Below are 15,554 nucleotides of genomic sequence, written 5' to 3'. Positions count from 1 at the left end.
AGTGAAGGCTGTGACAGACTGTCTTTAATCAGAGCTTGCCAATACCCATCCAGCTTATATTGATTTGCAACTCTCAGTGGATTCAAATCACACACATGGTTGAATGCACACACACACACACACATATACACTCAGAAGAATGCACATATGTGCATACACACACACAGATCCACCCCCATCAGAGAGCAGGATGTGTGAGGAAGTGTCACTTTGGCCTTTTTTCTCCCTCTCATCTTCTAATCGATAGACAATGCGAGACCGAGTGGAGTGGTGGTGGGGGGGGGGGGGGGGGGGGGGGGCGGTTTAATGGTGAGGAGGGAGGGGGTTATGTCGGCAAATTGCTGCAACAGAACAAGCCCCCCCCCCCCCCCCCCCCCCCCACCCCCCTACCGAGATGAAAAGATGTGATAATTGGTCGAAGGTGGAGCAATACTGATGCAGGATCTATAGAGGGTTTCTTTTCCTTTTCATCATGTGGGGATGAATCCACTGCAGAACAAATGGACTTCACTTATCGGACAATCGATTTCTATTTTGGACAACAGACGAACACATGGCTGCTGGTGGATCGTTAGTACTCTGAATACAAAATGAGTCTCTTCATTAAAGATGAAGAAGCTGTATGTTTCAGAGTGGTGAGACGTGTTGTTTTGCTTCCATCGTTACTGCTGAATGCATGTTAGTGTGATGATTGATGTAAAGGCCACCTGTCAATCAAACAGGGCGGGTAGGGCCAGACACACAAAGCACATCACTTCCTGTATACCAGAGGAGAGTTTATTAACGGATCAAAGCACATTTCCAACTCTGTCCCTTAGATTTAGACTTCAGATTTTAGGTAATTTCCATCAGAATTCATTGCTGATGTACTGAACTGTGTATTTTTTGGAAAACTTGATTCATTTAAAAGTGTTATCATTGCAGTAAGCTGTCTCTTGGGATCTGAGTCTGGTGTGGTCGGGTTTTGTCAGTAGTTTACTGCTACTGCTTTGACTGGGAGCCAGCGTCGGCTCAGGTTTGTGAGGAGACAGCTGTTGAAAGCCTGAAAGAAAGCTTCACGGCATGTGTTGGGGAGCCTGAGTTGTTTATGAGTCTCTACTGACGGCACATGGTACCAATCAATAGCAGCGCCGTCATACTTGTGTGCTTTGGCACTAGGCGGAGGACGTTGCCAAAAGCGAGAACGAGTCTTCTGGGGTTTCCGGGCCGGAGTTCTGGTCCGGGATGCTGATTGGCACTTATGCGCAAACCAGGTTAAAGCGGGCGTGTCCACATCTGTTTGGGGGGCTTGTTAAAGGCTCAGTCATGCAGGCGCAGGTTCATATTGATTGCAACAAAACGTGAGCTCTCCATCAAAGTCCCTCTGTCACCAGGCTGAGACGTATAAAAGGACAAAGTATGCCATCCATCCCACGTCTTCAGCTTGCACTGCTTCACTGTGTGATTTGTGTTCTCGGCTGACGTGTTGCCTCCTTATTCTTTCATCCCCGGCCAGCTCCTCCTGTTATTCCGAGCACATAGCACCCTTGGGAGCTCCCCCCCCCCCCCCCTACCCTGGTTCCTGCCCTGCCCCTGTGCTCCATCCATCTACAACTCCCACCCCTTCCATTTGTTGCCATGGCGACTAATGTTGGCGACAGCCCGGCCCTCCGGTTGAGGCGCTTCGGAAGACTCCCCTCCCCGTTTGATGGAGGATGCCAGCCTGCAGATTTAACGGGGCAGACCCACAGACGCTGGCATCCCTTCACAGCTCACTTGGCCTCAGTTCTCAGGGCTAAATGGGTATTGATCTGGATAATGTATTCTGATAATCTGTGTGGGTCCCTGTTCAATCACAGGAGTAGCTGCTTAAAATGTGAGAGGGGTTAAGAGTGGAGGGATAGGAAGGACGGACGTAAGGAAGGGGGGAGGAGAGAAATGAAGAAGAAGAGAGCAGAAGGTATGGGACAGTCCTACGAACGTGTCTATATGTGTTACAGCGCTGCATGGAGATCTGGAGCTTCGACCTATCAGTCACAGATTCACTCATAAAATTTGTTTCAGATACAATGAACGTACAAACTCACTGGATGCTAAGAAATCTTCTTAATCTCTCTCTCTCTCTCTCCCGCTCTCTGTTTCAGGGCTGTATACCTCTGCAGGGATGCCAGGTCAACGAACTCACAGCTAATCCGGACGAACCAGGAAGACACCTTTTTGAAATTGTACCAGGTGAGATCCCCCAGCTGCTCCCATGCCTCCTCCTCCACCAGCTGGTCCCAGTTACTCCACATCTATAAATCGTTCACTATAACGTTTATGCTACTCTAGTTGGTGTAATATGAACACTCTTGGCACGTTGTAAACTTGATAACTTTCTTTTGAAATATCAATATGGCAGTGTTGGTCATAAATAGGTCAAATGTAAGTCAAATCCAACATCGTCATCATACGGCACTTTACACGAAAACGACAGCATTTTAAGTTAGCAGCAGTTTAGGTTCATTAGTTCAGTTAGTTTTACTTTAGTAAGTAAAAGAAAGAAAGCCAGTCATATACATACACTTACATATCTGCGGTCACGTGGTTTCAGGCCAATCCCATTCCTGAAGTAGAAGTTGAGAAATGTTCCTGGGTGTGGGCCTGATAATGGACACGGCATGGGTGACATCACGTTTGGTCCAGAGACAGTAGGAGTGCATCTATGTGGAGGAACCCTATAGCTGGTATAGAATGTGGGGAAATAATGTGCCTTTTAAGTGAGACACACCACAACAACACCATACAGATATTTACTTATTGAAAGTGTCCAAAAACACATCAAAGCTAAGATAAAACTGAAGCAAACATTGAGAAACTAAACGATATATTGTGTGTTCTTTTGTCTGTGCTATGTTATTAAAGAAATCCGTTTTAAACAGACAGTTGCTATTCTGCATTCAGACAGCAGAGAGCACTGTTAGCCAAGGATTAGAGTGTGTGCTGGTCAATCTTACGCTGCGTGACCTTAGAGCTGGTGACAGGTCAAGTACAAGTATCACATTTCTAGCTGTGAAAGAAAATTCCTGCGAGTAGTGCCATAAAATAAAGAGGAAATAAAGCAGCCGCTCCATCATCCCGAGCTGCTCCGTGCCTGCAGATCTCAGGACTGCTGGTGAGCCGTCCAGCTTCCCGTGGTGCACTCACAGCTAACACACTGAGGCTTTGCCTGCGGCTGAACAGTCTGATTAGATTGACCTCGTACTTTCTACTCAATCAATACAGCACTTTGTTGTGTCTGTGCGTAGATGTGTTTTGAAGTGTTGTTAAGGGATATAGCAGAGAGCTGGGTGGAAGCCTTTAAGGGGCTTTTTGTACTATGACACCTCTGTTCAACAGCCAAAGAACTAAACGTTTAATCTCAAAATCAAGTCCTGCAATTGAAACTGCAAGACAGCAGCTGAGCTCGGTTGGCTCTCTGTATATCACTCTGTCATTACGGGAGTGTTTGCTCGGAGGTCTCCCGCCTGTGTTTAGAATGGCCGACCGAGTGGTGAGTCTCTGTGTGTTCTGTTTATGGCCAGTCAACATAGCAGAGCGGTGAGAACCCCCAGTGAGTTTCTACGGAAGGGGCCGGCAGACGCTGAGAGACAAGGTGGGAGGGAAGGGAAGGGAAGGGAGGGGAAGGGAAGGGAGGGGCAGATACAAATGCAATCAGCCGGAGAGGAAAGTAGTCCGGTGGGGGAAAAGATGCACAGAGACAGGTATATGAAGATAAGGAGGCAGGTCGAAGGGTTAAAGACTTATTTAATGCATTTCATTGTAACCTGATGAAGACTTTAGGGTTTTAAATGGCGGCTCTCTCTCCATGCATGACAACATGATGCTGACTCCGCCTTTCTGCTCACACCATATTAGATTTGCAGGCTCCTCGGGGAGAAGCACATGAGTTCCTCTGCTCTTTCTCCACGATGTAATCGGCTTACCGTGATGGAGGCTTTACCCACCCTTGTTGTACGAAATGAATAAGACTTTGGGCTTCACATTGTGTTAAAAGCACCGCTTCACGGAGGATGGTGCTTCCTCCCTATTTTTTTAAACAGTCATTATGGTGTCCAGTCATGTCTTGCAGCTTTTTCCTCACATCCGCAGCCAATTTTTTACTGAACAGCACAGCTTCAAACAGAGCGGCAGCAGCTTATTGGAAACTCTCAGCCAACACTAATCAGCAACAAGCTCAACAAGCACCGGTGCTCTTTTACACCTTCCGCTCTCATGTGCTTCTATTCTCTCCCCAGAGGGAAAGGAAAGGCCAGAGTGAGTCTTTACTGTTGGCAAGGACAGAGATGTCTCAGCCATCAATGAGGAGGAAGAAGAAGAGAAGAGTGACTCTTAATTGTCATTCTTGATGAGTCCTTGAGTCCTGAACTCTTCATGGTTTAATGAAGACGGGATTTCTCGGGTTTTGTAATTTGATCCCCGGCTCCATATGTTCGTGGGCAAGACACTTTGGTTCTTTTTGTTAATAATGCTGTCGAGCATCATTTTAGGTGAAATTGTCATTTCTTGCAAGAAGGTCTGAGAAACAAATTGCTCTACTAGAAAGGTTTAAGGCGTGTCTGCATGTATTCTGCATTGTTTAAAGATAAAACGGCTGTTTCAGGACTTTTCGATACTTCTCCCTCGAGGTCTGTTATTTTGAATAAGGACTCATTTATGTTTAGACAAAGACGCAGGCTAGAAGCAAATCCAAAGGGTTTAAGTGTATTCATTTTAAGGGAAGGCTGAAATAAATTCAGGATGAGTTGCTTTTTTGTCATACGACAATATGACTTTTTATGACTTTATCGACATACTATACTATGACTTTAATGACATACTAAGACTTTTTTCGATATGCTATACTTGACTTTATTATTACTTTTTTCAACATACTATCCTATGATTTTTTTCAAAATACTATACTATGACTTTCTTTTTCTTTTTTTACATACCATATTACCATAGTAAGTAAGTATATTACTATACTATGACTTATTCATGACTTTTTTATGAATGTTTCCGACAAACTATACTATGACATTTTTCTACATACTATACTGTGACTTAGTTATGACTTTTTCCGACATGCTATATGATTACTTTTTGTGACATACTATGACATATTCAACAGTATTCATCACTTTATTCAACACACTATACTATGACTTTGTTTTTGAGGTACTATGACTTTATTCGCCATACTATGACTTTTTTATGGATTTTTTCGACAGACTATACTTTGACTCTTATAGTTTTTTCGACATACCATTCAATACTTTGTGACTTTCTCTACATACTATACAATGACAAACTGTAATATGGCTTTTTTAGGACTATTTTCCACGTACTTTACTTTACATTACTTCTTGCTATTCTATACTTTTTTTATTAACTTTTTGACAACATAATCAGAAACACTTTATTGATCACCAGAGGAAATTGGTACATTACAGTTGCTCTTATACATAAGCATAAAGAAATATGAAAAAATAACTAAAGGCATATGTGACATGTAAATAAATGTGAAATACAAATCGTATACATAATGCTACAATATGAATCAGAATATGTAGTGTTAATACAAGTAAATAACAAAAACAAGAAAATGCAATGAAATATACAAGATATGTGTGTAAATGTGTACATCAAAAACAGAATATACAACCACACACAGCATTAAGTGAATAAAATACAAACATACTGAGAAGTGGGATCTTTAATGTTTTTTAAATATATAGGCAAGAATGGTATACATACTATACAATTGCTTTTATGATTTTTGTTTTACATACTATACCATGACTTTTATTTACTTTTGTCAACATACTATACTATGACTCTTGGACATACTATACTATGACTTTTTACGACCTTTTTTTTGACATACTATACTATCATCTACTGCATCATCCACTGACCTGTTTGCCTGGTAGGCTAACTGAAGGGCGGCCAGCAGGTGGTCCTCTGATGTCCTTCAGGTGGGCCAACATCAGTCGCACGAAGGATTTCATCACCACCTATATGAGGGCAACAGGCATGTGGTCATCTGATGCTTTGATGGAGGGTTTCTTGGGGACCGGTATGATAGTGGAGTGTTTGAAGCAGGAGGGGACTTCACACAGCTTCAGTGATCTATTGAAGATCAGTGTTCCGGTCAGCACAGACTTTCAGACAGGAGGGTGACACACTGTCGGGGGCCAGGTGCTTTCCTTATCCTCTGTCTGTAAAAGGGCCGACACAGAAAAAACGTAGGTCACACAGTAGCTACGGTTAGGAAAAGATGTCTGGATGTGCTCAGAGCAGACAGGTTCTCAGGTGTTGATGTTCTGAGCAGAGGAGGAATTAACTATTAAGATGGTGAATAGTTATTCTTGGGGGGGCAAAGACTCTTACATACTTTCTGCTCTATGTTTCTGTAACTATACGTGAATAAACTAGTTTCTCCTGGTTGATTAGACCACATGTCTCAAGATTTCTTTTGCAGTGCCAAACCAAATAATTCCACATCTCGGACACAATAGTATTCTTGGCATTTACAGTGTGAAGAGGAATGCAGATAACTAACTAAAGAAATGCTTAATATTTCTCAAAATGTATTAAAGGTCATATTGTGTGAGATTGCTGTTCTGTGTAGAGCCTCCACCTCCATCCTCCAACTTGAGGATGCAGGACTGTCATGTTTTTCTTGAACTTTGAATTGATACATTTTTTAAAGATGGAACATGCCGTATGTTCTTTGTCTGTTCAGGTATGGTGGCCACAATATTTGCTAAGAATAAACTAGGTCTACAGTATATTGTCACTGTAGATTATTCAACAAGAACCTAACACGACCTCTGGCTGATCCTGCCTCAGTTTGGTTCATATTTAGAAAGTATGCCTGTTCATTAGTTTAGATGAAGCTATGGAGCCTGGAGAGTATTTTGTACATCTTGTATTTTGGTAGAAAACTGTTGAAATGAAACTTTTATGGAAGCACGCATCAACGCCATGCTTGTACTCTATATCGCTCTCGTGGCATTTTGAAGAAAGAGACGGAGCACTTGCTCACTTTGGGGTTATGACAATCAGTGATAGAAAGTGGAAAAAACAGATTTTTTTTCACACAATATTCCATGTCTACAGACCAGTGTGTGTGTGTGTGTGTGTGTCTGCAACAAGTGTTAAGAAAGCAAAGTCTGCACTGCCTGTATCGCACAGAGATTGATTGGCATTGTCTGTTTCCCCTCTGTGTGTGTGTGTGTGTGTGTGCGTACAAGTTTGTTTGGCAAAGATTGGAGGACAGCCCATCTCCCTGCCACACACACACACACACTCGGGGGGGGGGGGGGGGGGGGGGGGGGAGAAAAAGAGAGAGAGAGAAGGACACAGAGAGAGAAGATCCTTGTTACATTCCTCCTCGGGGATTTGCTTCTCCCCAGGGGGGCTGAGGGAACGGACCTGCTGCCCACACTGCTGAATGAGAGAAAACAGGAAGAAAAGAGTGAATGAATGGACAGAATAAATGAGTGAAGGGCAAGAAGTGGGACTCGTTGGTTTCCAGCTGGCATCGAGCATGACTCACTGGCAGGTTCTGGCCGTCAGTGCTACCTGCGTACTGAATTGCTTCCAAACGGGCATAGTGGTGACGGAGAAGCCGCTCCATGCTGCAGCTGTAGGCCAGCTCCAGCTCCAGCTCCAGCTCCAGCTCCAGCTCCAGCCTGCTCCGCTCACTCAGACATGGGGCCGGTGTGCTGCAAGCCGGACAGACTGAAGAAACAACGTCTCCAAGGTAACAGGAAACGGATGCTGGAGATTTTTTTTTTACAAGCGCTGTAGAGGCTGAAGCTGCAGCGCGTGAGTAGCTCTGAGATTGATGCAAGCACCTGATATACAACCTCATCTTCTATGGCTTGTGTTTGTTGTTGTGCGTGGCAGTAAAAGGTAATGGCTCCTATAGTTAATGCTTCGTTTTTTTTGCAAGAAAAATCATTTGTCGAGATTATTGCACAAAAAAATCTTTACGTGTAAAGTTTTGCGGTAGCCCACCTATACTTATGCAAAATGCAAAGTGAAGTATTACTCAGGAGGTTTTCATATTCTGATATGATGTACCCAAGCGGCTTATAATTACTTTTATTAGCAGCTACTGTAGCTGCATGATTGCTGTACTTTGTGTCACACGTTGCAGTAGATACAGTATGTTGAGGTGGGAGCTTGTAAACACAGCAGTAAAACAAGAGGTCAGATATGAAAAGCATCTCTCTTTGGTTTTTTGTGATTTCATACCATTTCTTATTGTTTCTCTCTCTCTCATACAAAATACCAATAATAAGCAGCACGGAGGTCGTATATAGTTAATCCCCAAGCGATTCACAGCGGGGGGTGTGACCTGAGGGACATAAACGACACCAAAGGCTGAAGAGCAGTGGTTACTGTTTGGTTGTTTTTATAAAGCAGCTAAATGCTAAACTGTGAAGGGGATAAAACACGTCTCTAGCATGTGACTTTGCAGCCAGCCTGGCTCCTCCAGAGGTAAATAAAAAAACAACAGTTCTACTAAAGCTCACTAGTTCAAAAGGTAGTATAAAAAGAAATGCTTCTCGGCTCACTGCACAGTGCGTAAGAGGAAAATGTCTGACCTCGTGAGACGATTGACAATCTAACGTATTCAAAGGTGCATTACATCACCTGACTCTCTTCTCATGCTCAGTAAAGGACTCTATCTCTCTCTCTCTCTCTCTCTCTCTCTCTCTCTCTCTCCATCTTGACAGTTGAACCAGCTCGCACCATGACACCAGAAAGGATTTCAGCACAATAAGAGTTACCTGTTCTATTTCCTGTTCGTCTCTCCTTGTCCTCATCTCCCACTCAACAGCGTCCGCGACGCAGTCTGACATTTACCAACGGAAGCTATGACGTCTTCAGTTCTTAAATGTCAGACACTCAAAAAGGCACACATGCTGCAGACAGTCTACCTTCTCTGTGGCACAAATGTCACCGTCTGTCTGATGATCGCCCCGTGGAAATCTAATAGGATCCTGAGACTGTGAGAGGAATACTCAGTTTGAGGTGTGCCTGCAGTCAGTGTTATCTCAATTGGCTCCAAATGGATTCTTTGTACTCCTCATCCACCCAGACTTGGATGTTCCAATACTTATTGGTGTCTGTCGGCTATGTTGGGATTGATTTCAAGTGGCTCTGCATGTGTGTGTGTGTGTGTGTGTCTTATCAGCGCCTGATTCATTGAAGTGGAAGTATTTGATATGCAAAGGCTCCTTAATGTCTGAGCGTCCTCTCTGTATCTACAATCACCCTTTTGATTGGCCTCTTTTCTTCAGGGCAAATTAATTTAGAGGATATTGTGCACATGTGTACACACACACACACACACACACACACACGCACACACATTAATCAAGGCAAAATGTAAAATAATGCCAAATCCTCAGTTGACTATTTCCATCTGAAGACGGTTCATCCTGTTGTTCATCAGGACAGTGTGAGTTTGCGAAGCTGGGTGACAATGGCACTTAGCTTTACGGCACCGCTGTTTGTATTTGGATTCCCTCCTCACAGCTTAATGACTGTGACAACAACACCATGCAACACTAATGGCTCGGACAAACGGGAAACAGATGACACATTCTCCGGGTTATTTCAAAGTGTGGCTGGAGACGAAGGCGGTGGGGTCAAGATAAGATATATACGTGCGGCCTCTGGTGTTAATGTAGTTTGTATGTAGCAGCCGGTCATGTTTCACACCGTTTTTGTTTCATGTGTTGAGGCGCCGCCTCACTGATGTTTATGAGGTCAAAATAATTTAGTTCAACTTCTGCACTCACGAAAATCTGCTCCGGATCACCGGCTGAATGCCTGAAATGAAATGGTGCAATCATAGGAAGAGAGGGTGAGAGGAGAAACACAGAGTGCAGAGTGCATAACAGGACAGTTGTGCCATCTAGTGGTGGGAAACCGTTACAGCACATTGGGTTAAGATTTGAAGTCAACCCCATTTTTTGGTTTTGTTTTGTTTAAAAGCTGAAACCTGAGGGACTAGTTAGTACGGTATGTTAAAACATACACACCAGAGTTTTACAATGCCGTACTGAGAGTATTTTATGATTCTTTTCCTGTAAATAATACCTGATGTGCCGCAAATACACCGACATCCAATAAGGTTACTGAAAGAAAGGTAACCAGTATATGTGATTGACATTAAAGCGTCTGTAGTAAAGAAAAATTAGGAACTAGGGAATTTGGGAAATGGTTCAAGCTGTTGAAACATGATATAAAAACTACACTATTCAACATACTGGGTTGGTTCTATGATAAATCTCTTGGGTGCTCACCTCTCGTGTTTGTGTCCTTCCTCCAGGTGGAACAGGAGAGAAGGACCGGGCACCGATCAGCCATGAGTCCTTCCTGCTGATGGCAAATTCCCAGACGGACATGGATGACTGGGTCAAGGCCATACGGCGGGTCATCTGGGCGCCTTTCGGAGGAGGTAAAGCCGAACCTTTGAACTGAAACGCGAGAAACACAATCAGCATGGAGAAAGATCTTCATCCTTGAGGCCGCTTGACCTCATGGGAATGGGCAACAATTAAAACTCAAGGCTGTTCTGATGCAACATGTGGGTTGCGGGAAGCCTAAATTAACAACACATACCAAATTCCAGCTACAGAAAGATCAGAATATTACTTATTCAAATGTTTTATATAGCCAATAATCATTGGAAGAAGTGCCATCCTAAGACAGGGAGTTTTCATTTCCCTTCTACCCGTGTAGGCTCCAGCGATCGCGCAACACGAGGCTGCAAAGACAGCAGGTTCTGGTGTGTGTCCCCCCCCCCCCCATGCAACAGGGAGCCTGTGGTTAATTCTCACCCTGTCTGTGCTCTGTCTGGCTGTCTAACTGATGTACTTGACGGGAGGCCAGAAATATAAGCAGGCCTGTCTGTCTGGGTGTGAACGGGGACTTAAGGAGCAGCTGAACAGCATGGTGTTACGTTACAAAAGGAGAGGTATATTAATAGGGGGATAAATGTGGAATAACACACCGGTGATGTTTAACATCACTGGTCTCATTTGACACTTCATTTTTAAGGTTTGAGCTCTGTTGGCAGAGAGGGAACACGGTGCCAACTACTAGAGCTTCAATCAATGAGGATTTGTATTTCATCATTAGTTTTGACCAATAAATGTATTGAATTATGCTAATTTCAAGTTTTGCTAGACCAAAGTACTGTCTGACAATTACAGAACACAGAAAAAAACTGTATATCTTATATTAGAGAAGGTGTAGACTAAAAATATTAGGTAGTTTTACTTGAAATTAGCAGTTACAAAACAATTTGGTATTAGGCCTCCGCTGCACAATAAAACTTTTTTTTAACCTTTTTCTAATGCTGCAAAACTGTTTATATATATATATATATATATATATATATATATATATATATATTAAAATATAAAATTTAAAATATATATATATATATATTATATATATATATATATATATTTAAATATTATATATACATATATAGATATATTAAATATCAGTAATGGGTGCTAGTATAGGTGCATGTCAACTTTAAATGAAAATCTTTTTTCAGGGATGTGTGTCTGTTAGCTTCTTCAATTTGGTTGTTGCAGCTTACATTTTGTAAATACTTACAGTATTATTATATGCTACTTATTTTAAATTTGCTTTAAAAAAAACACACAAAATCCAGCTGTCGTAGAAAGGGGGGGGGGGTCTAAATCCTATAGCTACACCCCTGCTCGCTCGGTATAGGCCCTCCTCACACCGGTAATATTTACAGCCTCCCTCTCATATTTAGACGGTAGGTGTGTCCGTCTCTCGGTTCTCGGTCCAGAATAGATGTGTCGCCAACTCGCAGGCCCGTCGTTAAACCGCAGCACCGCGGACACCGGCGCGCTGACCCGACCACCCGTCAGCCTGCCGCCGCTTTTCTAAACCGTTGCTCGTTACCGCCGCGCAGGAGTTTGTAAATGCGGGATTAATCCGCCGGTGGGGTGAAATGCCTGAACCGGAATGGCTGAACTTGGTCAAGTGTGGGTTTGGGATGTACGAGAAACGCGCTCTGCTGCCGTGCAGCTCCTGTTCGGTGAATCACTACGATTACAGCGAGCTGACCGACAGCTGCGACCGCTGCAGCCAATCAACAGGTAACAATTTCATTAGCCAATCAAACACGTTTAGCTATTAAGCGGTGCCACCATTTAGCTAAGCGGTCATTTTCCAGTACTTTTAATGCTATTTTTATTATTACTTTTGTTTACGTTTGTATAGTTGAGAGATTACTAAATAGAGGTTTATTTATTTATTTTTAATTTTGGGGGGGCAACATGCTTAACATGAGGAATAAAAGTATGCTGATTCAGTCACAGGTTTTCATGGTGCACTCTCCTCACCCACTGACGGTTAGAGAGTCTCTACCCCAAGACATGCATCATGCAAAGGTCTCCATATCTACAGTCTAAAGCATTAAATATAGTGTTGATGTTAGTGTAATGTAAAACGGGCAACAGCGTGCAGTACAGTAGGGCCAATTGTTCCAGCTTTCTAACACACCGTTACATTCAATATTCAAGTTAAAATTTGGTTGCACTCCTTGCTATTATTGGGTTCTTCAAGGTGCATTTGGCTTCCATGTCTCAACAATATCATTTCACGTGGACACATTGGCTCACGTGTTCCTATTACATCACATTGTATACATATAGCTACAATGGGCCTGCGTCTTTAAAATAACCAGTCGCTCCAGACTTCATACCAGCCCGATATAACCCAGTGCCATCAGTGGATGCATGAATCTGATGGAGCTGAAGTGCCAATGTGGTGTGTCCTCCATCTGTCCATAGGGATATTCGGTCAGCGTTTGGAGGACACCGTGCAGTATGAGAAGAAGTTTGGCCCCCGGCTGGCCCCCTTGCTGGTGGAGCAGTGCGTGGACTTCATCAGGGAGAGGGGTTTGGACGAGGAGGGCCTCTTTCGGATGCCGGGACAGGCCAACCTGGTGAAAGAGCTGCAGGAGGCCTTCGACTGCGGCGACAAGCCTCTGTTCGACAGGTAGACAGAGCGGAGCGTTACAAGAGCGCACCGGCTATTTTTTTGAGAAGATAATCATAGACCATGCACGTTGACAAATTTCTCTCTGTACTCGCCTGCAGTAATACAGACGTCCACACGGTGGCATCCTTGCTGAAGTTGTACCTGCGAGAGCTGCCTGAACCAGTCATTCCCTTCTCCAAATATGAAGACTTCCTGAGCTGTGCACAGCTTTTGGCCAAAGATGAGGAGGAGGTATGTGCGATAGACAATGTGTGTGTGTGTGTGTGTGTGTGTGTGTGTGTGTGTGTGTGTGTGTCTAACAGCTGTTTTATCTCTCATCAGGGGGTCCAGGAGCTGGAGAGGCAGGTCAACACTCTACCTCTCCCCAACTACAATCTCCTCACGTACATATGCAAGTAAGTATTTTATCTCGTGGTGTCATCGAGTTTCTAAGAACTTTTGACTTATATCTATCTGCTCAGATTCCTCGATGAGGTCCAGTCCCACTGCATTGAGAACAAAATGAGCGTCCAGAACCTCGCCACAGTATTTGGACCAAATATCCTCCGACCCAAGATGGAGGACCCTGTCACCATCATGGAAGGTAATGGGCGACGTTCACTGACTGAAATAATGGTTAAAGTCTCTGCAAACTAACCCTGAAAGTGTACTCCACACCACAATGCTACTTTGACATCACACTACACCTTGTAGTATTAGCAAATATATCTTTAGCTAGCTGTATGTGCGGGATGAAAACAGAAATAATAACGCTGTACTATATCCTGTCTGACTGTGATCCATAGGCACCTCCCTGGTCCAGCACCTGATGACAATCCTTATTAGGGAACACAACCGTTTGTACTCAGGGAGGGACCAGGAGGGATCCGACGTTCCCCAATCAGAGCTCCCCGTCCAGGGGCATCAGCTCCAGCATCGCAGCCTGGGAGCCTGGATCTCGGAGGAAGACCTCCAGAGCTGCCCGGTGTCCAACCCCGACCAAGAGCTGCACAGCAGTGCCTCATCTCTGGATGCCAAACTGTGTGCAGCCCTCACTCCCACCCAGACCCCGAACCTTAACCCTGGACCAAAGCTGGGGTCTCCATCGGGGAAAGGAGAGACTGTGGTCAGCCCGAGCAAACAAGCCAAGACCATACCCTCCTGGAAATACTCTTTCAAAAGCTCCTCGGGCAAGCCAAGCAGCAGCAGCAGCGGCGGCGGCGGCGGCAGCTCTGTGGCAGATGTTGCTAGTGTATCTTCTGGTGGGGGAGGAGGTGGAGGTAACTGGCTCATGAACGGCCTGTCCTCTTTGAGGGGACACCGGCGCACGTCGTCAGGCGAGCGGTCCGCCCGTGACCGCGACTCCACGGGCTCCTCACAGAGACTGTCCACCTACGACAACGTCACCTCCTCCTCGAGCATGGGGAGCGTCCCAAGCGTCGCCAGCACACCGTGGTCCACTTCCTCCTGCGAGATCTCCGTCCCCGACTCGGGGAGCGAGCCCTCGGCCAACCAGAACTGCGGAGCAGGGGGCGAAAGCGGGGGGAAAGGGGAGTGGATGGAGAGCCAGAGGGAGGTTGACAGGGGACGGGACGGAGGGGCCACGACAGACCCGAGCTCTGAGCAGGACAGCTGCGAGGCCATGGAGCTGTGCAGCAGCAGCGCGGCCTGCAGCGAGAATGGAAATGCGGCGGCGGCGGCGGTGGCGGCCGGGGTGCCGTCCATTGTCACGTCGGAGGACGGAGACGGGACAGTAACACTGAGCAGCCTGGTGGAGGGACTGAAGGACGAGTTGAGGAAGCAGAAGACTACATACGAGACCAGGATCCAAAAGTAAGTCTGGGGGTTCCTTTTTTTCATTTTTTCAATCCTGTAAGCTTCCTAAAACAATTTCAATCAAACATAATCAAAAATACCTCAATGGTTAGCTGCAAATAGAGGTGATTATTATTTAAGATGTCATTTCTATGTGCCAAAAAAAACAAACATACGTGGTGCCGCTTTAAATTTAACACATTTTGTCGTGTAGCCCAACAGTAAAGGTGACCGTCAATGACCTCTGCTCTCTGTCTGTGCCGCGCTGCGTCTCCTCAGGCTGGAGGAGTCCAGCGCTGCTCTGTGTGCGCAGATGGAGCGCTTGGAACAAGAGATGGAGCAGGAAAGGAAGAAGCAACGCATGCTGGAGATCAAACTACGGAACTCGGAGCGGGCGCGGGAGGATGCGGAAAACCGCAACCGGCTCCTGGAGAAGGAGATGGAGGATTTCTTCTCCACACTGGGAGATCTGGCCCTGGGCACGAGGACTAGTGATATTTGATGCGCCGTCCGTTTGTGGCCAAAACTGTCAGGGTTTGTATTTTAGGGAGGAGGGGGGTGTCTTTCAAGGGCTCACTTCCTCCTCGTTGTATCAGGGCGTTCCTCTCAAAGAAAAATTAAAAACGAGAAAACAAAAGGAACCCCGCCAAATTTGTGTACATTCAGGACAAACTCAAAGG

General features: G+C 44.9%; 1 protein-coding gene across 2 annotated transcripts in view; it reads left to right on the top strand.

Moving 5' to 3' along the window:
• arhgap22b (Rho GTPase activating protein 22b) overlaps window positions 1-15,466 on the top strand; it is a 25,385-nt gene extending 9,919 nt beyond the window's left edge. The window contains exons 3-11 of one of the 2 annotated variants that reach the window (XM_076092949.1): window positions 2,124-2,211; window positions 2,253-2,255; window positions 10,367-10,486; window positions 12,870-13,077; window positions 13,179-13,311; window positions 13,402-13,475; window positions 13,542-13,663; window positions 13,866-14,892; window positions 15,154-15,466. In XM_076092949.1, coding sequence (XP_075949064.1) covers window positions 2,124-2,211; window positions 2,253-2,255; window positions 10,367-10,486; window positions 12,870-13,077; window positions 13,179-13,311; window positions 13,402-13,475; window positions 13,542-13,663; window positions 13,866-14,892; window positions 15,154-15,376 — 1,998 coding nt within the window. In that variant the 3' untranslated portion in view covers window positions 15,377-15,466. Of the gene's footprint in view, window positions 1-2,123; window positions 2,212-2,252; window positions 2,256-10,357; window positions 10,487-12,869; window positions 13,078-13,178; window positions 13,312-13,401; window positions 13,476-13,541; window positions 13,664-13,865; window positions 14,893-15,153 lie in introns of both variants that reach the window. The other variant, XM_076092947.1, reaches the window with a different exon arrangement.
• Window positions 15,467-15,554: the final 88 nt, after the last annotated feature.

Source organism: Anarhichas minor, unplaced genomic scaffold (assembly GCF_050575085.1).
Source record: "Anarhichas minor isolate MPS153535 unplaced genomic scaffold, ASM5057508v1 ptg000017l, whole genome shotgun sequence".
In the NCBI taxonomy this organism is placed as follows: Eukaryota; Metazoa; Chordata; class Actinopteri; order Perciformes; family Anarhichadidae; genus Anarhichas; species Anarhichas minor.
Note: the sequence above shows the minus strand (reverse complement) of the source record. Positions and strands in the feature narration are given on the sequence as shown.